The 27,356-nt window shown below is 31.3% G+C and overlaps 1 protein-coding gene across 2 annotated transcripts in view; it reads left to right on the forward strand.

The window, feature by feature from the left end:
* The window catches only part of LOC134701361 (homeobox protein SIX1-like), a 33,619-nt gene extending 10,842 nt beyond the window's left edge, over positions 1-22,777 (forward strand). The window contains exons 1-3 of one of the 2 annotated variants that reach the window (XM_063562496.1): positions 16,578-16,803; positions 17,522-18,197; positions 21,200-22,777. In XM_063562496.1, coding sequence (XP_063418566.1) covers positions 16,662-16,803; positions 17,522-18,197; positions 21,200-21,458 — 1,077 coding nt within the window. In that variant the 5' untranslated portion in view covers positions 16,578-16,661 and the 3' untranslated portion in view covers positions 21,459-22,777. Of the gene's footprint in view, positions 1-16,577; positions 16,804-17,521; positions 18,198-21,199 lie in introns of those variants that run through there. The other variant, XM_063562497.1, reaches the window with a different exon arrangement.
* Positions 22,778-27,356: the final 4,579 nt, after the last annotated feature.

Genomic DNA, 27,356 nt, shown 5'->3' on the forward strand with positions numbered 1-27,356 from the left:
TAGTAAGTTTCTTACCTGATTTTGTTCCATCTAGTAATTTTCTTACCTGATTTTGGTTTCATCTAGTAAGTTTCTTACCTAATTTGGCCCATCTAGTAATTTTCTTACCTGATTTATGTTCCATCTAGTAATTTTCTTACCTGATTTTGTTCCATCTAGTAATTTTCTTACTTGATTTTGGTTCCATCCAGTAATTTTCTTACTTGATTTTGCGTCCATCTAGTAATTTTCTTACCTGGTTTATGTTCCATGTAGTAATTTTCTTACCTGATTTTGCGTCCATCTAGTAATTTTCTTACTTGATTTTGGTTTCATCTAGTAATTTTCTTACCTGATTTTGGTTCCATCTAGTAATTTTCTTACCTGATTTTGGTTCCATCTAGTAATTTTCTTACCTGATTTTTGTTTCATCTAGTAAGTTTCTTACCTGATTTTGGTTTCATCTAGTAAGTTTCTTACCTGATTTTGGTTTCATCTAGTAATTTTCTTACCTGATTTTGGTTCCATCTAGTAATTTTCTTTTCCATATTTTGTTGATCTTGTCAATTTTGATCGTATAAAAAATTGACTACTAAAAAATATAATGAATAGCAAATATAAAACAACAGAGCTCCCCAAATTATTGTATTCTGTTTCGTTTAGAATATGTTTTGGGTGTTTTATTTCTTATCGTTTTAATTTAGTAAAAAATCATAAACAGTACGATTTTATTCTGTACCGTTTGATTACCAAAACACTGTATTGGAAGGATTTTTATTAATGCCCCCAATCTTCAGATAGATCAAACCTAACTATGGAGAGCTGAATAGAAATGAGTATTCTTTCCTTCATTAAAACTATAATGTTTTGCAAACAAGCAATATATGCATAATATCTTTGGGTAAACTCAAATGTGTTTTTCTAGGTCTGGGGTAAAATGTATATTTGAAGATTATTTCATTTTTATGATGTTCCCCTTTTGTTTAAAATTATGTTTTAATCATTTGAAGAATTAAGTGTAAGTTGAATGCAACTTAATTAAATTTTGATAGTACCTGTTAAATTGTTATCGATCTTTTTAGACTAGTGGAACTAAGAGGTTGACGTTGAGGTATGAACATCTATCTATTTATTCTTTAAGACGGTATAACGTCCTCTACATGGCTTTTATTTCTTGTTTTTTGTTAACTGGTGTTTTTTTTATGTCCTGCGGTTGCTGTTAGAGATCCGGTCTTATGTACCCTATAACTTATTCAATTTACTGAGTTGCGTTAGTAATGCAAATTTATGTCATTTTCTTTCTTGAATAAACGTTATTTTATAGAATAGACCGTATGTATGCATGTTATAAATCCAGGTTCAAATGTTCAACAATATATTTTTTCTATATTTTCACACCTTACTATGCAGCAATGACAGACTACCCACGTTTTATAGTAAAGATGGTGTGTAGTTTGTCAAAAATGATAACCAGCAATTAAATTTATAATACCCGGTTTATGAGTCATTATTCAAATCAAGCTTTTCACCAAATTACCGCTAAATGACAGGTTAGAAAATAAAATAGAAATATGTAAATGAGTGTCAATTATGTGGCAGTGACGGTACGTACCATTGACGTCTACCTATCAATCAATATATCTTCAATAAAAATAATTGTATTCATTTTCGTATCTCTTTTCCGCCTGGTATATCTGCGAAACCCAATAATGAAAAAACGTCCATCTCAGAAAACCTTATACTTTGTACTACAAATATTGATCTGCAAATAAATGCACGCAAGATTTGGGTTTAAAGTTTATTAAGTTTTTTACCAGGCTTAGAAATCATTATTGACTTATCTGAGTTTCAATCGATATGATGTTTGACTTTCTTCGATTAGGACCACACAACTAGATATTTACTTATGTGTAATTCCATGTACGTTTGAATTGCTTTGTCCAGCAAACTGAGGCAAAGCGTTGCTACACCTGCACATTATAATTACAGTGTAATGTTTCAAACTCGTGGCTGCCCTGTCGGGTAATATAACCCAATATTATATAGCTTTAGTCACACAACTTCAGATGTTTTAATTATTGTTTCAATAAAAATGTTACTTCATTAGTGTTCGTCTGTAGGGTATAGAGTTTCATAAATACACATTAATTCATTTTCCCAAAAGCCTAAAGGAATCAAATTTCTTCTCCGGAATAATATGATTTCCATCTTTCAATTGGAAGCCAATGTGAAAATATATAATGTGTTTCTTTCTCACAACAGAGTGTCAATTATCAACCCGAACAAAGTAGAAAAAGCGTGACTAACTATTTTTCAGTGCGCCATTGCTTCACGCAGCTCTTGTTTCAGATGGTATATACTAATCTAAAGACTATATTACCAGAAAGAAACCAATACCATAAACTCAGAAATCATGCGTGATAAATTAGTCGGCATAAAAACGCATTACGTAAGATGAAATCCTTACAAAAACATTCTGGAGCTTATTTAGAATATCAATTTCTTTTCATAAACTGAAAATGATGCAGAAATGTAAAACATGAACAAAAAAAACAAGCTGTATCAAACAACAAGCAATTGTAAGCTACTTTGTGCTTGTGTGATATTTAATACGTTCTTTGTATACAAGTTCAAATTCCTCCTGTTTTATCTTAAAACTGTTTTTTTATTACATTCAATTGATTTTATTTATACTGATGAATATCAGAAAAAGGAAATAGTTTTTCTATGCATGGTTTGTTAGTGACCAATCTTTTGTTGTAAAGTTATATCTTTATATTAATATTTTTAATGTTTTTCATTATCACAGTTAAATTAGAAATGTCTTTAGCAAAATCCTCGCAAAATGCGTCCTTTCGATTACCTTAGACGTATTTGGCACAACTTTTTGGAATTTTGGGTCCTCAGTGCTCTTCAACTTTGTACTTGTTTTGCTTTATAACTATTTTTAAATAAGCGTCACTGATGAGTCTTATTTAGACTGTCGTATTAAATTATGACCCTGATATAAACGTCATATCTTACTTGTGCCAATGCTACTTTTGCGCCACAAGTTTTCGAGCAAGCAGTATATATTTATTGCCTATCCGTTGCAAATTCTTGAGCCGCTAAGCGGCTTGACAAAAGTTTGTGAAAATTTCTAGAATCTTAATCTCAATCACATTATGTATACTTGACCGTCAACGTTCATTTAAATTCTTCACTCAAAGACTTGTTTAGTTACTTTGACCTGAGATGGACACAACTTTGACCTGAGGTGTACACATTTGTACACTGCAGTAATTTTAGGTGAGGTTCGCCTTATTATATAGTTATTTACGCAAGGGTCTGAGTATCAACGTGTGTGCTTTTCTCGCAGAAACCTTGATAAGAATAAAAGTTAAAGACAGCACATTGGACATAAACACATTTAAAAATAAAAATAAAAAATGGGAAATCATAAAAAAAACAATAATTGAAACATGTCTAACCCTTTATCAAGCTCTAACTGGCTCAAGTCGAGACGAGTTCTGAATTAGTTTTAACGAATCTAACAAACATTCAAAAGCAAATTGTAGTGCAGCACATTCTTTAATTAAGCTGTAGTATTTTGTGTTTAATCTTGCCCCGCATTTATTTTTATAATTTTACTTTATTTTAGTTCAATTATCTAAAAGTCAATACGCCATGTCTGATATATAATGATTAAAGTAACTCAAATCTTAAAACAATGAAAATTTTAAGGTTATCATAACTGGTATGTGCTTATTTTATGACTTTCGGTGATTAATCATAAGCCTTTGAGATGCTGTGTGTGTTGCATGCAACACTATTTCACAAGAACAAAAATGTTATGCGCAATTTGAAGTAACTTAGGGGTTTACTGAGAAGTTGAAATGCGGTATTAGTAAGAAACCTGAACTGGTTGTTCTCTTCGGGAAAGTGCACGTGTTTTCTTTATCTTTATCGTCCGTGTACGAGACCATTGATAAAGAATAATATAAAATATTTATATCAATTGATGAAAATGTCTGGTTAGATCGAGATCAATCATCAAGCATCTGAATATTTGATATTTTACGGAAACGTCTTCTTTTCATTGTATATTACTACTAGACAGGTAATAAGGCTCCTTTCGGAACCGATAATTTTTATAATGTTGAACAGTTCGGAACCTTCAATTTTTAAAATAGTTGTGGTGCAACTCACACATTTCTTCTTTGACCTAAAATATATTATAATATATATTTTATTTGAATGCTATAAATGTCTGATACCAATTTCATCGCGTGTTCCTTGACAATAGGTATGATTGAGACCAAAAATGAGCAGAGCCGAATAACTAAAAACATTACATAGCATCGAAACAAAAAATAGGTCCTGAAACAGGAGGTCACTATCTTAATGATCTGAAACCAGCTTTAAACGTGGATTTCAATCTGTAATGCAAAACTTTATAAAATTTTAAGCTGCTAAAATTAAGAAAAAAGTATGCAAAGTGCATAATGTGTAGATATTTTATACTTTTGTTCTTTATAAACAAGAAGCGAGTCGCTGAATGACAAAACCATGATTGTCTATTTAAACTTAAATTTATTTAATGACTTTTTTGAGATTTCAAAGCGAGCTGAACATGTCACTCTTGAATATAAATTCCAATAATAGTTATTTATAGTTATATATCACAACTTTTTTCGTAGTATTCAGCCATTTTGCCTGTTATTGTATTTACACAAATATAATATGAAAAGTCATAAACATACATCTATACATTTGATTTATTTATGATGTTATGAAGTTTCAAAGTTTTCAGAAAAAAAATATATAGCAACTTTTCATTTTTATAAAATTAATGAATGCTTCCTAGCCTCTTTTTCAATTCAGCATTTCATTTCATAAATGGTACGGAACATTTCATTGGTTTTCGTGGTATACTAATAAAGAGAATCGTATAATGTACAGTAAAATGTATTGAGTACAGGAATACTGCAAACCAACTAATTCGCGAGTAGATATATAACGCGAATAAAAGTTGTCGCAAAAACTTAAAACTTGGATCTTTCCTAATGTAACTACATTGTGTACATCAAGTGAATTTGAAAATCACGAAATTAAATCACGGCTAAGTTGGATAGAAAGGACAAAACGCAAACTGAAGAAGTTCGGTCATTTATGAAGTATAGCATATTGTTGATGGTTAAATTCATTCGGAAAAGTGTCCATTCATGACAGTTTTATAGCCCTTCTTAACCATTTTATAATTGAGAGAAGAAATGCAAATTTCACTTTCTTGTACATTGCTTAAAACCGTGTTTGAAGTCAAATACAAGAAAACAACCCAAAATTATAAAAGTTAAAAAAAAAAAAAAAATATCAAATTTATTGTTGTTCAAATATTTTTTTAATATTCTATTACAAAAAAAAATCATAGCATTGTTATTTTGGAATAGTCAGAAAATTTGAAATTCAGCGACATTGTTTCCCCTGTATTTATACGACGGTGGCCTTTTTAAAAAGTTTTAAACAGTAAATTAGAACTATTCTAAGGAAAAATGTTAAATTTTGGCAAAAAATACGAGAATATTAACTCTTCTGGTAAATTTCTATTTATAGTTTTTGTTGTCATTATGTAATTATGTACTTTTGATTAGAATTACGGGGTGGTCTTTTGATAACATCAAAATTAGTACTTATATATTGTCTAACGAAGGTAAAAAAATTATCGTCCAATCAAAAAATGTATGCAATCGAAATATTTAGCTGGTGATATCACGAAAATTGACACTAATCATGTTTATTTCCATTTTGTCTTTTAGAAATTATATCTTTAACTTTTGACTGTCACGCGACAGACATAATTTCGTCAATATATACAGTGAAAACTGTTTAAACCGAACCTCTTCGGATTTTAAGATTTTGTTCGATTTTGGCCAATTTTCGGTTTTATCAGGTTAGCAACGCACATAATTTGATATGACGGTGCTTACGAACATGTTCAGTTTATACAGGTTTTCGATTTATACAGAATTTGGTTTAGTCAGGTTTCACTGTATTTTAATTCTATGATGTGTCTTAGGAAAGGACGATTCAATATACCAAATTTTCGATAGGAGGGCTACTTTGTTCCCTCGTATCAGATTATTTCATTTTTCTGCAATTTTAAATGACTGTTGCACGTTCGCTCATTTTTAACATAATTTGCGTGACAGATTAAATTTGGATTACTGCATTCAAACAGTAACATGAAATGTTCGGATATGGTTTTCAGATCATATCCTAGTTTTTTGTGATGAAATAAGTATATTACGAGATTACAGTTTTTTAAGAAAGCAAAAATACTGGCATGTGACGTTCAAATCAAAATCTCTTTTTATAAGACTTTATAAAATCATTGCAAGATTATTGTCTGTACATGCAGCTTTACTTTTTAGACCATGTCGAAACATGATCATAATGATTGACTAACTAATATATTAATATTGTGTAGAAGGTTTCAAAAGATGACTTTAAAATAGATCCATGAGAGTTCGAGCAGGTTTTGCAAAAAAATAAGTTGTTATTTTAAAAATAAGAGTCTTTTAAAATTTTATGAAGAATGAAAGCTCTAAACCTGACGAGTATACTTTGATGACTTTTTTTTTGCTTTTTCTAAAATAACTTATTGATTGCTTGATATGTGATTAATGCCACTTTCAACACTATTCTTGGCGGTTAGTTTTTAATAGTGGAGGAAACCGGAGTGCACCCACCTTACATAGGAAAACTTACAATCCTAGTAACTTAAGATTGGAGTCGAGTGCACATGCCATGTGCGGGATTTGAACTCACAACATCTTGGTGATAATGTAGTTCGACTACTTAGACCACTCGGTCACCGAGACTCGTCCCAATCCCTACCCCAAACAAAAATAACTTCACGTCATCTTCAGCTTGAGAATAATATATGTATAGATTATAACATGCCCTTTGCCATATTGGCCCTGGTATCATCCCGAGACTCCCATATCGGCCTCGAGGCTTTAGCCGAGGGCCGATATGGGTCGAGGGATGATACCCGGGCCAATATGAAAAAGACATGTTATAATCTTTTTATCACATATTTAAGTTCTGCAGAAAAGAGAAAAAACGTAAATTATATCAATTTTATGATACATAAAAGGTAAAATCTTAAGCAAATTATCACAAACGTGTTGTTAAGGATGCAATGATGTCACATCATTAGGAACAGAGCACAATATGGATATGTATTTTTTGCCCCGGGCAATTTTGAGGTTATTGCATATGCAAACCCTAATGTATTCATAACAAATATGTGATAATAAAGGTTATGATTTATTACTTTGTTCCTAAAATTAAAAAAAGATTAAGCTTGTATAGCTTTGTATAGTAGAAATTTCTAATTATTCCTAAATTTTGAGATAAAACTTGCGTGAATAAATTAATTTGAAGAATTTGGGAAATTCTATTAAAATATCTGTTAATACAATAAAATGTTTTGCTCGGTATATTCGACAGTAGGTTGTTTTTTATGACCAAATAAGAGATATTCTTGGAATTTCTTCGTTATAGAATCTGACTATTGATAATCTCACTAAAAGAAAAAATCATCGATTGCAAATATTGATTATAAATTTAATAATTTGAAGTTTAGTTTTTGATTATTGAAAATGATTGAAGAACGTCTATTCAGTGCATCTTATAATTGCAGAATGAATCAGGTTTTGTAGTTGAATTCAGCCAGATATTTGAAAGATCTCAGATATGCATATTTCTTAAATTTGAAAGATCTCAGATATGCATATTTCTTAAATTTAAGTTTTGCATTATTGAGTTTTTGTTTGTTCGAAAATAAAATCGGTCCCGATCGGATATGAGGTATACGTTTGCAGTCTTTTTTATTATCAATAAGTAAAGTAAAATGTCACACGTTACAAAAATGTTATAGTGTTTTTTGTTTTAGTATCCAATATATAATAAGATCTCTGATCTCGGAACATTCTTCCAATATATTACAGCTTATTTGTCATGTTTGCAGTTTTAAAGAATTCTGGAGGGAGGGGGGTAAAACGATTAACACAAGTTTTAAAGCAAAATTGTATATCTTTCTTCAAATTATGCTTACATTGCATTTAAAAGTGCATAGTTTTTCATGTGGCGAGATGAAAAAGGTTTGCCAGGATGACGAGAATAGCTTATCCCCTGTGGGTTTTCTCACCTGACATTGCAAGGGTATTTCAATGCAGTTTTTGTGATGGTTAAAACATATAATACACCCAGATAAGCCAACTTACATGTAGTATACATAATACAAATATAACCTTATTCAACCCTATATTATTTGATAAAAATCTAAACAGACACGGCAATCATCCCATTAAATATTTCAATTCAATATATGTTAAAGAGATAATGTTATTGATATAAGTCATAATCGGCGGTGATTGTTATAAAATATGTCATTCAAGATTGCGTATTTTAAGTTTCTCGTTTGATTTTTCGGTCAATTCGGTGTTAACTGGTTTGTTCCAAAAACATCAATTCAAAAGTTCTGATAACTTCATTCGTCCATGTTGAGACTGTCCAGAATATACGGGTTTGGGAATTACTTAATTTTTTAAAAATTGTTTCCTGTTGACCTTTGGTGTATAAAAGTATTGATTGAAGCAGGCCTATGTTGCAGATAGTTGTAAAAATTAAAGTGGACTTTTTGGTTTATTTTTTATAATTTATATAATTATTTTTATATTTGCAAATATTGACGATAATTTAAAATATGGCAGTAATTCAGCGTTTACATTTAGGACTAATAGTAAACGTGCAGTTTATAATTCCAACTGTTATATGCATGGCGGGAATATATTTGTTTTCTCCGACCTAAAACCTTTCTTAACCATAACATTATATATTTTTTCACACTTAAAATTGATTTCTCAATAATTTGTAATATGATAGGGAGGATATTTTACATTACAAAATGAATATAAATGAAAAGTTCGATATTCGTCGGTTTTTTTTTCAAATATGGTAACATCTGCAATATTAACGATCAGGTATATTTCCGTGTGCATTTCCTTATTCATATATATTTAAAAGAGAATTTAGTAACAGTAGTATAAAACTATTTAAAAGTCATAAATCGATTGCAGAAAAAATTTCTGGTTGCAAACTAAAACCGAGGAAAACACATCAACGATATGAAGAGGAGACTGCAGAAGAACAGAAAACCCGAAGAGCTTCAAAAACAAACGCAAATGCAACATACATAGAAACGAACTGTTTTGAATAAGTGGTGATACAGGCTAATTTCGCGATATGGCATTTTAATGCTGATTGGACTTCAAGCAACCAACAATCAATCATCTAACCAAACTTAACATAGTACATTTTGGCCTACAAAATGCGCAAAATAATTTATTTGGGCTTTTGTAACCTTTTAAGATTTCTACAAAGCTGTAAACTAGTTTGAGCTTTTTTTCTTTTTGCTGAAACCCCTATTTGAAGTAAAAAAAAAATCATACGGAAGCATATAAAACTATTTCTGTTGTCATCGTTATATATATTTGCTATTTTGTTTATGCACTCAATTACCTTTAAAAAATCTGAAATAAATTATCGTTGATAAATTATAAAAACATCGGTTAACACATGTATGAGATAGGTATCTGTGCATGAGACAACATATTGATCGAGGGGACAGTCTGAGGACAGTCTGTATTTCATAAATTTGTAAGTGGTCTTTTGACAATTAAAACCAATAGTGCAACTGAGTTTGATTTTTGAAATAATCAATTATTTGAATGTCAAAAATCTGGAGCCTTGGCCAAAACTATCATGTTCAAATGTATATATATAGATATGCCACCTTGTGATCTGTGTACATGAGACATCATATTGATCAAGGGGACCGTCTGAGGACAGTCTGGATTTTCATAAATTTGTTATTGGTCTTTTGACAATTGAACCCAATAGGACAACTGAGTTTATTTTTTTAAAAATCAATTATTTGAATATTAAAAATCTGGAGCATTCGTCCAACAACATGCATGTTCATATACATGCCACCTTGTGATCTTTGCATAAGACAACATATTGATCAAGGGGTCAGTCTGATGGCAGTCTGGACTTTCATAAATTTATTATTAGTCTATTAAAAGTTAAACTCAAAAGTGCAAAACACAGTTTGATTTTGAAATGGTAAATTTTCTAAATTTAAAAATTCTGAGGTCTGATCCTTAAACATGTTCATATAGATATGCAACCTTATACCATGCAATCTTATTATATATCTGAGGACTAACCTAAAATACGTTTAGACTGCATATAAGCGAAAGTTGTTTCAAATAGCATATTGGAAATGTATTCGGCCTGTCGTCAGTAATATGTTACATCATGGAAGTATCATATTGACTATATATAATACTTCCACGGTGATATATGAGGACATGCATGTATTATATAAAATTGAGAATGGAAATGGGGAATGATGTTTCAAAGAGCAGAAACAGCCTAATAATCTATTCCTTTTTCCACATATAATACATTTTCATTATTGTAAGAATGATAAAAGAATACACATATTATGATAAACGACGATACTAATGCAAGAAAAAGATACAAAACTTATTTATTTGTTATATAATACGGAATTTGAAGTTTCCTGTTGTAGCTGTATTCCATTAGGAAAAGTTACGAATAAAAAACTATCGAGGCTTTTTGTGAATAAAAATTAAGGGTTTACTAAATGAATAACTTATTCGTGTATCAATAGGAATATATCTTAAAATAAATAATAATTCTCTTCACATGCATGCACGGGGAAATTTTCTTTCGGTTTAATGGGCAGGTTGAAACAGAGTTGTCTCAATGGCAATCTTACCACACCTCTCCTTATCATCATTAGTATGTTATGTAATTATCAAGATAATTTAAGAAATTTTAAAAGACATATATGTTGATGTCCTAGCCTAATCTTCTGAATGGAGATACTTTCAAACACATCACTTGTTTTAAGAACATCTTAGGACATAAATAAAATTGAGAATGAAAACGAGGAATGTGTCAAAGAAACAATTACCTACCGCCGGACCAAAGAAAAGAAAACAGCACAAGTTTGAACTACAGTCCCTGCTTTGTCAATGTCATCCAATTATTTTTTTTATTTTTTAACTTTTTTGTTGTTTTGTGTTTTGAGACTGGAAATTTACTCTCTTTGACATCGATTATTGATAATTCTGTTTTATTTAATAGCGATAAATATTCCGTTATTTCTATATATCTAAAAAAAGAGAAAAGTATAAGATCTGGTAAAATTATCAAAGTTAACCACAAAGTTTGGGGTAAATCGTTTATTTCTAAAAGGAAAATATAAAACATGGACGGATTAAGGGAAATGAATAATAAGGTGCAACAAGCAGATACAATTTTTCCTTTTATTATATTTTTGTCACGTTTTCCTTGTTCTTTACGATTTCAAAATCATGCAAAAAGGTTGCGTTCAGCTTTTCAACTGAAAACTAATAGCAAGGGCGATAATAAATATCCGGCATGGTGAGAAAAGGCGCATGATCTTAAACTGTTGAATGCAGGCTAGGGTGCTTGTATACTACCTTATAGATTTTTAGAAACATATTTTTTTATTTACGATCTATCAATGAAACCATTATTTCGAAAGAATTAACCGGAAAAAGCGGGGAAAGCGGAGAAAACAATATCAAAGCCAGATCCTTATGAATATATTTAATTATAATTGAGTTTGATGTAAGAAAAAAGGCAATAACAAGAAACATTTTAAGGTTACAATAAAAAAAAATCGTGTGTTTTTTTGTTTTTGGTTGTAAATTTTTGTCCGCTATTGGGACAACTTATGTAAATTTAGAAATGTTTTTAAATACATTTAAAAATTATATTTATATAAATATTGGTTCTTGGTAGTATATTTTTTATATACATAATCTTTATTGCAAAAAAACAGAAAACCCTAACGGGTTAAAATGCAAACATAGTACATTGTATACACAAATGACAAGAAACATAATACTTGATAAATGATTTAAAAAAGTGAAGTTGATATTAATAACATATATATATATATATCTATAATACTTGACCAATGTGGACCTTATTTTCGCAATTCCATAGATTGCTTTATATAGTCAACAACACTAGACAAAATATCTTTATTGGGATCTAGAATAGAGTTTGAGTCAAGCTGGTTAAAATTAGGATAATGGGTATTAATTGCATTGATATATATAAAATCGAATGAAAATGAAATAATAGTACCAGTCTTTTAAGCAAATGTCACATTGTTGTCTCATTGATGTTTCACATATATTTCCTGCTATTCGTCATATAGAAATAGATAACTGAGATATGATAACAAATGAGACGACAATCTACCAGAATCCATAGAACGGGAATTGCCAATTTGGGTCTTTATTTTCAATTGTTTCCCAAACTTTTTTTTCTATTATAGATTTATTTCTGGGGGTACAAGGAATGTGCTTTCCTATTTTCGAAAGGCGTAAAAAAATCTAAGAGTGTTCACTCTGACGGATAGTGTTCGCTTGTATTAATGAAAATGCATTTGATTCTTTTCTTGTTGGTTGTGTGTTTCCTCGTTTTTTTCAACAATACTTATGAAGCAAATATAAACGTTTCGGCAACATGTCATAAAATGCGTACAAAATTTACAAGTGCTTTTAGATTAAATGCTATAACGAAGAAAAAAATACTTAACTCATTTCAAAGTACGTACATTAAATAATACTATGTTGGTCAACACATATTAACCTTCCCATATAGTAAGGGATGAAAAAGAGGAGAGAAAAAAATCGTAAGCGTTTCCACTGAACCAACAGAGGCGTTAATCAGATTGATTTTACAGATGTAAGAACGTCATTAGCGGAAAAAGTTCGGCTAGTACATTTATTACGGGGAATTGTTGAAGAGATATGCAAAAATAATATACGTATTTACAAAACAGATTTTGATTACTTCTCGGTATAATCAGGCCACACATACTTCTAACTGTATACCGAACCCCCTCTTTTTATCTATCAGAAAAAGATTCGCTGCTATGAACACAGATCCGATTTGTTTATATTTCTCTTCAATTTCTATGTAAAATGATGAACTGTGAGAAAAATTATCCATTCATTAAAAGATGAAAGTAAGCGTTCGGTACATTCTATCCTTATGATCTGTTTGAAAGAAAACACGCATTCTCATCAACACTGTGGAAGTGTGAAAACCTGGAAGGATGAATTGTAAACAGTGCTAGCACTAGGTTCTGATGACGGCTTCCGTCGTCTGATATTACTGTAATTATACATCTCCACACAAGACTTCATTTAAATGGAACCGTATAATTTTCGCCGTCTTTCTCCTTGTATCAATTTCTACAATATTTAGACTATTTCCTTCACTAGTCATATTTAAAGACTTAAGAAATAGCGTCAATTTTCTATGTAAATAAAATCAAATGCTTCTGTGAAATTTCCCCTATAATTGAAGTGGTTTAAATTAAACAGTATTTAAGTTAAAACGCTATCGAATTTCATAAATTTATTCTTCCGATTTTTGTGTTCCATATTAGTTGAAATAAAGTGTCATATATTACAGCGATAATTGAGGTTTCTCAAATCTCACTGCTTTGACTTTGACAGATTATCGTGAGGTCACATGATCACGGACAAGATTGTCAGCTCCTCTTGTAATACATTCTGCCGTTAATGTGTTATTTAGAATTTTACAATTCAGTCTTTATTTGCCTGAGGGGACTGTCAATTATAACGAACCTCCTGTGTTGTCATTGGCCCTCATGTATTTGATTATTTGAACGTCCTTTGAAGAAAAAAAATGTTTTCTTTTTTTTTTATTTCAATTTTATTTTCTAATAATTATTTTTTTCATAGAATTTGATTAACTGTTAATTTGAATACGTTCCAGTTATCTCTATCTTATTTTTATTTCCAACTAATTAGAACAAAATACATGCTGGCAATATTCAAGCAGAGCAAGGGAGATAAGCGGTGTTAGCTAGCTCAATTGTTAGCTACAAATCTTTTTAAAGTTTCGTTTTTCGTAATTTGACGTATCATATCCTTTAAATAAGACAGTTGGTGAGATGAGCTCCTTTCTTTAATCATGATAGGAACTGTTTTTGTAAAAAAGATAGTTGATTTATCCCTTCTGCAAATTAATTGCTCTTTTTCAACTTTCTTCGGTACCAAGGAAGAACAAATATTGATATTTCACTGAAATTAACCCGCATCGATGTCGTAGACTAGATTCAATATAGATAAGAACCAAAAAATATCCGATGCATTATTTACCTCGAGACTTTTAAGTTAGTTTTTGGCATGACGGATAACTGAAAATAATGGCCGAATCCTGCAATAGACACTATTTTATCAAGACTATCTGATTACAGTCAAGAGATTTTATTAAATTTATATCTGTCTAGAAAATACTTAATTTTACAGCTTCTTATCAGGCCTAGTGTAATAATTTACAGGAGAAATTGAGTCTAAAATTGAAGCATCCGAAAGCATGGTCATAATTAGAAATCAGTCAGATAGCAGGATGAAATATAATCTAGCAGATGACCAAGCTAGCCTGCTCGCTTTTCTATCAGGCTATTCCGTCATCGTTTTTCTATTATATCAGGCTATTTCGTCGACATTTCTATATAGAAAAATTCAGTAGTATTATTAAAATTTGATGATATTTTGCTGCTTGAATATTGATGATTGTATCATTATCTTTAATTCGGAAATAAGCAACTATTGATTTCTATAGATATCAAATTACATATTAATACTTTAGTCTTTTAAAAGGCAATAATACCTAGGTCCTAAGTCAATATGTTGTTTTACCAACCCGTATCAGCTTTCTGGAAACAATAGCGGCAATGTAATGCATTTTACACAATAAACGACTATCAGCTTACAACTGAGAAATCTATCCTTCCTAATAACAATATAATTTACTCTGTGGTGCTTTTAGAAATATTTAATGACATTTTGTCATCCACACCAAAAAACACAAATCATCTTTTCATTCCATATCGGTTAATTTCTTTTATTGCTTTGGATCAAGTTTGACTTAATGTCATTTTATAGATGTTTTCAAGTTACAGAAAATAAAATAATACTTGTAGTATTTGCATATTACATGAAAATAATTACTTTGAAAATAAAATATGAGAAAATGTAATATATGATAATTTTTTTAATTCCACAAAAAAAAATGTTTTATTATTTTTTTAATATGTATCGGGTGTCTTGTTAGTTTATGTCATAAAAGTATAGGAGGGTCAGATAGAATTTCTGATTTAACCGAAAGAGTCGTAAAAGAAACAAAAACGGTACAGCATATCAAATTAAACTATTGTTCGAGCAAGGATATTATTTAAATTTAAACATTCGTGCCTTTTCATGCCATTTAATTTATTTGAGGATAAACTGCTATAAATTTGTTGATATTTGTGTGTGCGCAGTGATCCGTGACGGCTTCCTGTTGGTTTTGTTAATGTAACCATTTGTCGGACAAAAGTTTCAAGTTAATCATAACCAGATCATACTCATCCAGAAAATTATAATTACACTTTCAATATACCTAGGGGTGCTGAATAAAATTATATTGAAAAAAAAGATTGACATTTTACTGGATATATAGTTGAAATTTAATTTAATTTTGCTAATTTTTTTTGTTTTATTTCAAGGCTTAAAAATTGGTTTTGAAATAAATATCAAAAATTTTATTTTTAAACATTCAAAAATTATTAATTTTGAGAAAAATTAAATGAATAAAAAAATTATCCCTGATTATAAATTGTGTCATGAACTTTTATCAGGAAAACAAATGTGTATTGAATGATGAATAATTTGTGCGGGATTGTTTATCTAAATTAATATTGCAGTGGACATAGAATTGCCAGCTGAGAGTATATCGTGTTACATTGGTGTCGTGTTTCTTTTTATTAGCTGAAACATATGCTGCTAACATCTGATACTAATTGCACATTTCTTGTGAACAGTAATGCGTTTATTTCACACTGAGGTGTTGTGTACTTAGTACTTATATCAAACCCCTGAGCGTTTGTATAAATTATAATCCTAAAACATTTTGTTTTAAACAAGGATTTATATTACTTCCGTTTAAAAAATATCAGTTTTAAATGATAAAAATAGGGAAGAGTTATGTTTCTAGACTGAAAATAATTGCAATTGTCATTTTTAATACAAAGGATAAAAAACAAATTATATTTATAGACACATATATTCTATAAAAATGCGTTTTTCTAGAAACATATATACAAGTGTATAATTATGTCTCTGGTTTTCCATTTCTTTTCTTTTTCATTTTTAAATAAATGATTTCTAGGTTATAAAATGAAAATAAAATTTGAAACAATCTATTACTTGCTACAAGCATGAACGATTTTATTATATAAATCATTGTAAACCTAAATAATAAAGTTTATTTTAAATCTCATTTTTCTAAATTCAACTCCGTAAGAAAAAGTAAATAAAAGATGTACATCCCCCTGTGTAAAGAATTGTTTAATGTCAGTACAAATAACGTGTCACTGGTCTTGACACTGGGAGTCCTGCTGGTATCAATCTGGGGATGTGTCTTAATACCCCGGGGGTCAAAGCTTCCTGCATCCGTTAGTAAACATTATCTACATATATGATATGATGTGGAAAATCATTTCTCAGTTGATGGAAAAAAATATGGATTTGGATATGTTTGATTTCGGCCTCACGGCCTCGGATGATTGTGATTTAGATACGGATTCTCTATATAGTGACTCTTCTTTAGATATTTTTGATTCAGGTATTTATTTATAACAAAGAGTAATTAAAAATACTTTCAAAATCAAAAATTTAAAGATTTAAAAAGCCTAGTTCGGTAAAATAAATTTATTTAACAATTGAAAATATGATAGAAAATTTTAAATGTAAACAATTTCACCTTTTCTATGTTTCTTCACTTCCGTAAGTAAACAGATTTTACCAAATATTGACAGTCGGCTGATTATGAATTTAAGGACAACTTCTTCATTTATTTAACAATACGTATTCAAACATTAGTTCATTTACAAAACTACGTGATGGTGAATATACATGACCTCGTCTAATCTTGATTATAGGTTTAATTTCACGGTTACGGGTACACTATAAACAGGGACAGTGTTCTATTGAACATTTCCAGTAGAACAATTCAAAGTAAACATAAATCGTTCACTTATTTTATCTGAGGTTATTAGTCTTATTTATATTTGTGCAAAAACCTGTAGCCAAATTTCTATGCTGTAGTTCTATTTGGAATACGCCTACCCCGATATCAGGTTTCCTGATTGACGTAGTTGCTATAGTGACTAATTTAATCGGGCCACCGTATGAATAACGATATATTCACGAGGTCGAGACTAGTAACCAATGAACGATAGGCAATGAACCATTAACGCACTCTTTAAAAATAATACTGTAATGAAGTGTATTAGACTGAGATATACAATATCAAAACACCTTTATAATTTGTGTCTTTTTAGTGCACTACCGCTCACCTGGGAATAGTTCCGGAGTTCCTGCCTTCCATCCAGATCTCTCAATGTTACACGACCAACCACCAACGTCATCCGTCGGATCCCCGACCCCCGGGGCAATGATTCCGTCTTTTGGATTTACACAGGAACAAGTTGCGTGCGTGTGTGAAGTTTTGCAACAAGGTGGAAACATTGACAGATTAGCTAGGTTTTTATGGTCACTCCCTGCTTGTGAACATTTACATAAAAATGAAAGTGTGCTTAAAGCAAAGGCAGTGGTGGCCTTCCACAGAGGAAACTTCAAAGAACTTTATAAAATAATGGAAAGTAACAATTTTTCACCTCATAATCACCCAAAGTTGCAGGCATTATGGCTCAAAGCACATTATATTGAAGCGGAAAAGTTAAGAGGTCGACCTCTAGGCGCTGTGGGAAAGTACCGTGTGAGAAGGAAATTCCCACTTCCTAGAACAATATGGGACGGGGAAGAAACCAGTTATTGTTTCAAAGAAAAATCTAGAACTGTTCTGAGGGAGTGGTATGCTCATAATCCATACCCGTCACCTCGTGAAAAGAGGGAATTGGCCGAGGGGACGGGATTAACAACAACACAAGTTAGTAACTGGTTCAAAAACCGACGACAGAGGGATAGGGCATCAGAAACTAAAGACAGAGGTGATCGGTAAGTTTATAACTTTCATATATTTACAGGGTAATATTACAGAGATATAGTTTCATATTCTTTGTCTCAAGTTCCAAGATGGAGTCTAGGTTATCGCCTGTTTTGTTGATGTAAATTGATACGAGAGGGAGGCGGTGTCAGATTACATTAACGTTCTAGCGATACCGACTTGTTTTTGTTGGCAGAAACACAGAATTCTTTATTTACGCTTTAATGAGATGATACACGCCAATTAGATTTTACATAATCATGTGTTAGTTGTATTTGAGAACACTTCATTGAAATAAAATATTTTTCAAGTTTTTGTATCGACTTCACCGTATTTTCTATATAATGACGGGTTTGAAATAATATATAGTGTCAACCCATTGTCAAGTTAAAATTAAACAAACATTTAATTTTGTAAGTGAAATTTGATACAGTGCTTCGAACAATCGTCTGGCGGTCACCTGCCTCCGAGATCACCTTTAATTATAGTTTAGTTCAGTGTATTGTACTACAAATATCCGTGAAAAATCTCACTTTTTTAGTCACACAATTGTTTTCAGACAAAAACTTTTTTCAAATATTAAATCATAACAAACATGAAAGATATTTTGACTTTAAAACTATAATTATTTTTGTATATACATGTACATGCACATGTTTCTTTAATAAAGACAGATTAAAGTACAAACAATTTAACACAGTTTAAATACAACTTGTTGCAATATTTTTTTTATTTATAATTTTCTCCATTTCATCAAAATACGCACATGGTGATTTAATATTATATAATTGATCTCTGAATATTCATATTTATAGATATTGAGGAAGACTTTTATAAAGTTCAAATGTCGTCTTAAAATTATTAGAAAAAAGTTTTTAACATTTTGAAATACGCTCAATATAAATAATTTTAATTTCATTACTTAATTTATTTTAAACTACATGCAAATAATTTGTTAAAAAACAATAAGATTTTGAATAAAAATGTGAAATCATTTAAGGAAGACGAAAAAGTTTAATAAATATAAAGAGAAATATTAATCTTTTATTCATTTTGGTAAGGGTCACCACATCTATTTATTTTATTAAACTAAATTATTGAAATAGAATAATTGGAAATGAAAACAATTATTTTGAAATTGAATACATATATAATGAAGGTATAATTATGAACTTAGATAGCTAGCTAAAATATCATCGGTTTTAGATAAGTAAATAAGATAAATATGTGCATAATCTCGTTGGATGTTTATGCGAGATCTAAATACTATTACATAAGACTCATTCTCATTCCGCTGCACTTTTAAGCTAGAGCACTTTAAGACTTTCTTAATCACATTATGTAACTCTGTGTATCATCGTAAGTAGGGTGTGAGGATTATACCAATACTGTTTTCGTCTCACAATTTACTCCTTAAAACATCAATCAAAAATATTTATCCTGTTTTGTTTTGTATTTTCATTTCCTCATTATCCTTTTCTTACAAAAAACAGGTGCATATTCATGTTTTAAATTATTATTCATAAATGTTGTTTATCTTTTAAAATTCTGTCATCTAAAACTGTTTACAAATAAATTCAAAAAGACTTCCGGTTCCATTTGGAATGATAATTTCATCCATAATCTGCAATTTAATTCGTGTAACTCTCCTCTGTCGTTGTTTACTGCTCACCACTCCCCCTTTTATTTCAATTACTGAAATACTAAATTTAAGTAAAAGGACAAATGGAAAAACAAAACCAGATTGAAAGAGACAAGCAGACTGATCGTACTTACAGATGCACCAAAAAGACAGGTTCAAGAAATAACTATAGAAATTATTTCAATTATATTTATACCAAATTGACCGCTTTATTTCCGCGTTTATTCCGTACAGGATAGTCACGAACAGTTCAGAAGCAGGCGATCGTGTGAGAAAGCACTAACAAAATACACGAATAATGTTTAAAAATAATAAATAAAATGAAGGCTACTTATTTTACTTGTGAAGAAAAAGAGATGTGGGGTATAAAGACTCGTTAGATATATCAGATTTACGTCAATGATACAGGCAACCGAATGGCAAAGGAAGCAAAAGGGGAAAAATACTAAATGGGTTACAACTGTATTCTTTGTAAATAATGCTACAAATAAAGCATTGTCTGAAGAATGACACTTTTATGTAACTATAGGTAATCATGTGATGAATTTATATATACTTGATCCAGGGGGAGCCGGGGATTGGAACTCCCCTTTTTTTGGCCACACAATGCATTTGAATGGGGACATATAGCTGGACCCCCCCCCCCCCCATTTTTCCTAGGTTGGGAACCCCCTTTTTTAAAATGGCTGGGTCCGCCCCTGCTTTTATTTCAATCTGATTTAAATACAAATCATTTGTTAACGTTTTGCTTACACGTGTTACAAGCATCTGAAAATATATTGTCTACTTTCTCTTATGGGCCAATGAAAGTCCTGTCTTCGAATTTTTTAATGCATGTATCATTAAGAAAAACCCAGAGTAGACCGAAATATTTATAAAACCGAAAGTAGAAAGAAACATTACCAGATCCTTGTAATCATGGACATATAATTATGTACATATTCATCAGAATTTTTTACCAATGAATGGTACATGTAGCTTTATTTCTATTGTCTAGTCGGATTGCTTACATCTTCGCTAGCCAAGGGATACGGCTCACTCCCATTATCTTAAAAGAGAACGGGAGTAGGTCGTAACCCTTGGCTAGCGAAGATGGGTTGCTTATGACATAGAGATTTCATCTCTAAGCTTAAAGCTTATAAGGAAATGCTACTATCAAAAAGCTCGACACTAACGAAACAATTAAAAAGCATTAAAATAAGTGCTACAAATTGGCTGAAATATTATAATCAGAAATGCATAGAATATGCGAAAGTAAAATTGTTCTAAATTGATGCCAAATATTGTTTCTGTTTCGGTTCTGTTGTAAATAATACATGCATGGTCCAATATCAACATGGATTTAACTTCAAGTTGTTTTTGCTTTTTCAGGGATCCACATTGTTCGCAAAGCAGTCAGGATTCAAATATGGGATCTCCACAGAGTGATAATAAAGACGGTGATATAAGCAGTGATGATGCATTTACTGCACAAACAAAAATAGAACCGCCAGACGAACACAACCAAGGCTCTATATATACCAATCTACAGAAATCATTGCCTGACAATCCCATGTTAATGGCGGGAAATCCAAATAGACTGTCGAACGATCATGTTAGCAATATGTATCAAGATTTTCAAACTTTGTGACCTTAAACCTTGTGTTTTGTTGTAAAGCTATTGACCAAAGACAAAGACATCCTGGAGTTCGGTGCAAGTGACAAATATATTCAGGCAATCATGGTGCCGACTGCTTGCCATACATGACGTTATATAAAAACTGCAATGATATTCCATATTTTGGTGCATTTTATGATTTGTCTTATTTTGCATAATATTAGAACTTCAGGTCAATTACACTGCATCTAAATTTACCATTGAAAGCAATTTATTTGATAAAAGATCGAATGTTTTGTTTCGATACATTTTTCATGACTCTTCTTCAAAATAAGCTAGAACGATTTCCTGTTACCTTTATATTGCTCTATCAAGTCACATTTCAAATCGAACATGTCTTAGCATAAAACAAAATTATAAAAGTCGTTTAATTTTACTACGGACAGTAGCCTTCAAATGAAACATTATATTTATAAAAGTCGTTTAATATTACTACGGATAGTAGCCTCCAAATGAAACAATATAAGTTGTGTTGATCATAAATCAGATAATGGACTCTCAATGGTATTTTTAAACGCATTGTAATTATCAACTATTCTGTCGTATGTGTATCTGCTATGACTGTTGTGAATGTTTTGCACAAATGTGTACTACTTTTCCCGTTTCTCTCTTACATTCTTCATAACATACACATATCCTGTTTGTTAGTATGACAAGAATACCATTCATTATACCTATATTGTAAGACCCCATCAATCATCAACATAATCTTTAAAATTCACATATTTTTAACCTAAATTCCGATCGTCCATGATAAGACACTAAGAAATCGTTCCTTATTTATACTCAACTGTTTTGTTTACATTCACTTTGAGATTCAGTGAATGAAAAGCTGATGAAATCTTCAAAAATGTCATAGTTGTGAAAAGTAATAATTTGAGAAAATGGCTTTCTGGTGTCTCATCACATGGTATTGCAGAGTTTAATAAGAACGATGTAAATAAAGCATGATACGGTAACACAATTATTTAGTGTGGAACATGCTATATTTACTAATTAATGCTACACTGCAACTTATTTTTTGACACCAGATAGTCTTTTTCTACATTACTACTTTCAATATAGTGCTATACTGATTACATTTGTCTGTGGGTTTTGTACTAAGACGATGATATATGGTAACTCCCGAAATGTTCCGAATTATTCTTTGTAATTAGAAATAACTTAAAAACCCTACTTAAAACTAGTTTGGTGACTATGCAAAACATTTGTCCAGCTTCATTTATTTACTAGATATAAATATTATTTATATGTTGACCGATAATAAATAAAAATAAAATATTGTTTATGAATATGTTGTTAGTAACCAAGTCTGAACTTAATTTTCTCGCTTGAATTGTTTTACATTGTCCTATTTGGGCCTTTTATAGCTGACTATATGCGTTATGGACTTTGCTCATTGTTGAAGGCCGTACGGTGACCTATAATGGTTAATGTTTGTGTCATTTTGGTCTTTTGTGGATAGTTGTCTCATTGGCAATCATACCACATCTTCTTTTTTATATACAGTACTATTGGTCTTCCAAATTTTATGCTGAAATCAGTTCATTGATTGATTGTTGTTTGTTCAACGCCCAGTCGCAAATATAACCTGCATATTTTGAATGAAAACAAGTTAATCATTAATAGGAGATGTTACCAACGTGCGAGGTTTGAGTTTGACACTCTCTATCCTATCCACTGAGTTAAAGGACCCCAATTTGACCAAATGTGGCTACGTACTTACACGTCCGGAAGCCCCGTTGTGGGTAAAGCCTGGTACCCCGGCCCGATATCTAGCTGCGCGTCGTAAGGCTACTTGTGGGTTTTACTGCCTTATTGTAGAAATAAAGGTGACCTTATTTCTATTTTTACCAAGTCAATCATTGTTTTCAGAGGACACCAAAGAAACAACTGTTGATCGAACAGTCTATTCATTTACAATTTATGCAATAACGAATCAATGTGTTTTCGACCAAAAACCGTTACTTTGATGATAAACCATGTGCTTCACAACCAGATTCATTAGAAATTGAATATATGTATGTTGACTGTTGTACCCCTATTTTTATATTTTTACCTATTATGTCTGTTTGTTTTGTTCACACATTGACTTGTATGACTGTCGCATACGATTCCTTAACATTGACAACAAATTGTTGTCAATGTTAAGGAATCGTATGCGACTGTCATACAAGTGAAACGTTTAGCTCTAGTATAAAACCAGGTTTAACCCACCATTGTCATTGTACCAAGTCATAAATATGACGGTTATTATCCATTCGTTTTATTTGTTTGAGCTTTCGATTTTGGCATTTACCTAGGGACTTTCCGTTTAAAAAAATATCGGGTTCGGTATTACTATTATTTTACTTTTTATGAAGCATTTTGTTATTTTGACTAGATGCATTGTTCGTTGTTGTTGATTGTTAATGTCTGTTTTTAGAGAAGATCAACATTGGTAGTTGGTGTGATCTGCTGTACTTTTCCATATTTGTGATAATCCCGGGTATTGTCCTTTATTACTCTTTAGCCTACAGAAAGCTATGTCACTAATGGTTCTAAGTGGTAGAGTTGAAATCATATCTTACAAAAAAAAAGGACATGTACCATTGTCGTAGCGATACTTCCGTCCTCTTTTCCTCGAATATAACTAACTCGAATAATTCAAGCCCTTTACGTGTCCGATTTTCTCCCACACGAGGTTAATTTAGCCATCGTAGATCAGCGGAATATAATGACTGAATTTTTCGGGTTATATATAGAAAGTAACCAAGGCAACACCAACAGAGATTTACAACCTGACCGAACTTAACCCGAATAATTCAGTGGTTATATTCCGCTGATCTACGAAGGCTACATGATCATAAGGAGTTCAAGCCTTCGTGTGGGAGAAAATCGTACACGGAAAGGGCTTGAATTATTCGAGTTAGACCGAACTGTACTAACATAAGCAACATGACAGTTGCTACACGTGGAGCTGGATCTGACTTACCTCGGTGTTTGATGGTGTTCGTGTTTCTCTGTCTTTAGATGTTCAGTTTTGAAACTTTTCTGTGTATCTCTTTTTTGTCGTGGTTTTTGTCAGTTTGTATCCAATATATATCCCCGTCTCTCTTTTGCCCAATAGGTCTGAGGAAGTTCTCACTTTAAAAAGTATTCAATTTCACTCTTTACAATTAAATCCCATAATTTGATCTTTGGTTGGTTTTATATTTAGCCGTCATTTTGTTATTAGGGATATGAAATTTCTCCTAATCTTTTACTATACTGATGAAGTGATTTTATTTATAGTACAATTAACATGTCATATGCTTTTAGAGAGTGAAGATTGAATCAGAGATAAAATTCTAATTTCAGAATAAATTATATCCCGTTTTATAGTATATAGATTTCTTCGTTGGTGGCGCCTCAGACGTATTTTATAGCATTTTACAATTTGAAATTAAAAGTGCTGAAAATGGAATTGTAACACAATCTTAAATAATTATCTTTTATGGACTTTAATGTTAATTTTCATTTCCAATAATCGATGTGTTCGCAAACAGAGTTACAATTTCATATGGTTTTAATGTTTAAAATTAAAAATTTTAAGTTTTTTTTTGTTTTGCAAAAGCTTTTTCCATTTTGATACCATTCTACCTTGTTAACGATTCGCACATTTTACTAATCCAATGTAAACAATAAAAATAGATGAAGACACCGGATATTCTCGTTCAAAGCCGCTCGACAAGCTGTTAAACGTTTACATAGGTTTACTATTTCAAAATATTCTACTGTACACACGTGAATGTTTGACAAGCGAAACACGATATCGTTGAAGAAACAAGATGGTGGTCGGCGTAAAATCTTGATTTAATCAAGGATAGACGAATTATGACACGTATATATGTGATAAAGTTTGTCAGACAAATAATAACTCAAACTAGTAAACTATAGACCTTTTTATAAAAATTACCAGAAACTGATTGCAGTTTTCCCATTTATTATGAACACTTGGTTTATTTATTGTTACAAACAAGAAAATAGTTGGCCACCATCATAATTACAGCTCGGCGTCAGGTTTCACCAGCGAAGATCGCTTATCTTAATTGCAATACAAGTATGTTATGGTATGTAAAATCTGACAGTTTGTTACAACGCAAGGAAACATGATATAATTACATCCCATCTGTCTTCACTGCCAAAATCATACACGCTACTGTAATATTGTAAATTCTCTATGTCCGCTACTATCATGTCTGTGTCCAGTGCATTTGTATAGTCTATTTCTTATTTAATCACGGGCGACTTTAGCTTCAGGTTTGAATTTCTTTGTAAAGAGGTGGTAACCTTCCGCGGTAATAAAGCGTTTTGTACTAAACAAAAGACAAGGAAATAAACAAATGATTTAGACTAACACTGATGTTAAGTGTCCAGGTGATACTGCGATTTAACGGTCATTTTGACTGTGCTTCGTTGTTTTACAAGCATTTTTTTGGAGTTAAAAGGTGACGGAGAGACCCAAGCGAGTCAGCAAAAATCCCATTTTTTTCTTCTAAAAACGTGTTGGTAGCAAATAAAAAAAAACAAGAAATCATATTCGGCAATACAACTTTTATAAGCAAGAAGCAAATTGCTAAGCTCCTTTTGAACAAAATACTAGTGCAGAATTGACGCATTTGATGGAACTGCTGAAGCTTTTCTGTTGATGAGTCAAAAGAGTTAACTTTAGTTTGGTGTGGGTGAGTCCAAAGTACTAAACATCAATTTGGTTTGGCATTATCATGCTGTTTTGTGACCGGTATTTTACTCATCATTTCTTCGAATATGCCTGATAGTATCTCTTCTGAAAGACGGGCAGGAATATCTGCTATTACGAACAGACGACATCAACGATGAAAACTTGGTACTGTCAGTTCTAATATTTGTAATTGACATTTGAGTTTCCCAGTGCACGTGTAATTCCATTGATTAATTGTACATATAATTATAGATGTTCCATGTGGAATTCTCAAATCAATTTCCAACACTACAATTAAATTCGCAGGTATTTGCTAACATTTACACATAAAATGGCAGATCAGCCATTAGCAGACGTCTCCTAATTCCTTAATTTGATTCTTTGTCACTGCTTATCTGCTCAAATTGGATAAAGATTTGCCAGTTAAGCGTGGATAACTAAGTTTAACAGAAAATTGAGAATGATCGACCATTGTCTGTATCTTTAACTTGTGGTATTGTTAGACATCACTGTTATAAGACAGTTTATTGAAAAGTGTTTATCATTTTAGAAACGAAATGATACTGGGTGGACGTGCAGGAGACAAACACTTCATTGTATATTTCTACAAATTAAAAAAGAAAATATTGCAGTTGCATCAACAAGTTATTGTAATCTTAGTGTTTTTAGCACTATGCTTATTTTTTCAAAAATCTAGATAAGATGTTCTAGATGGTGGCAAACATATTCACGGCACTATAATAACTTTCTCTATTTTATTCATTTTAGATTTAAAATGTTGAGAAGGTTGCAATTATATTTTTGACAATTCTTTTTATTTTAGTTTGAGCTTGAGATATTGCTCAGCTTCGAGGACGACTTTCGTTTTTTTAAAGTTCCACTGCTATGTTCATATAATTTTGCTGACCGTTCCGCAGAAAAGATACACATCAGAAGCTCTAAATAATTTACACTTTGTGCATATCTAAGCAAGGTAAAATAGAATTTGAAGATATCTAGCCATTGCAGTACACGCCAGTGACAGTGACAGATTCATAAGAAAAAAGACAATGAATGAGATAGGTAAAAAGTGAGTAACATGAAGATATTTTTAACCGAGGTAAGCATACGAGCTTAGGGCATAGCTCCATATGCACTTGATGCCTTGGTGTGCACGTTGTTTCAGACTC

Source organism: Mytilus trossulus, unplaced genomic scaffold (genome assembly GCF_036588685.1).
Source record: "Mytilus trossulus isolate FHL-02 unplaced genomic scaffold, PNRI_Mtr1.1.1.hap1 h1tg000244l__unscaffolded, whole genome shotgun sequence".
Lineage (NCBI taxonomy): Eukaryota > Metazoa > Mollusca > Bivalvia > Mytilida > Mytilidae > Mytilus > Mytilus trossulus.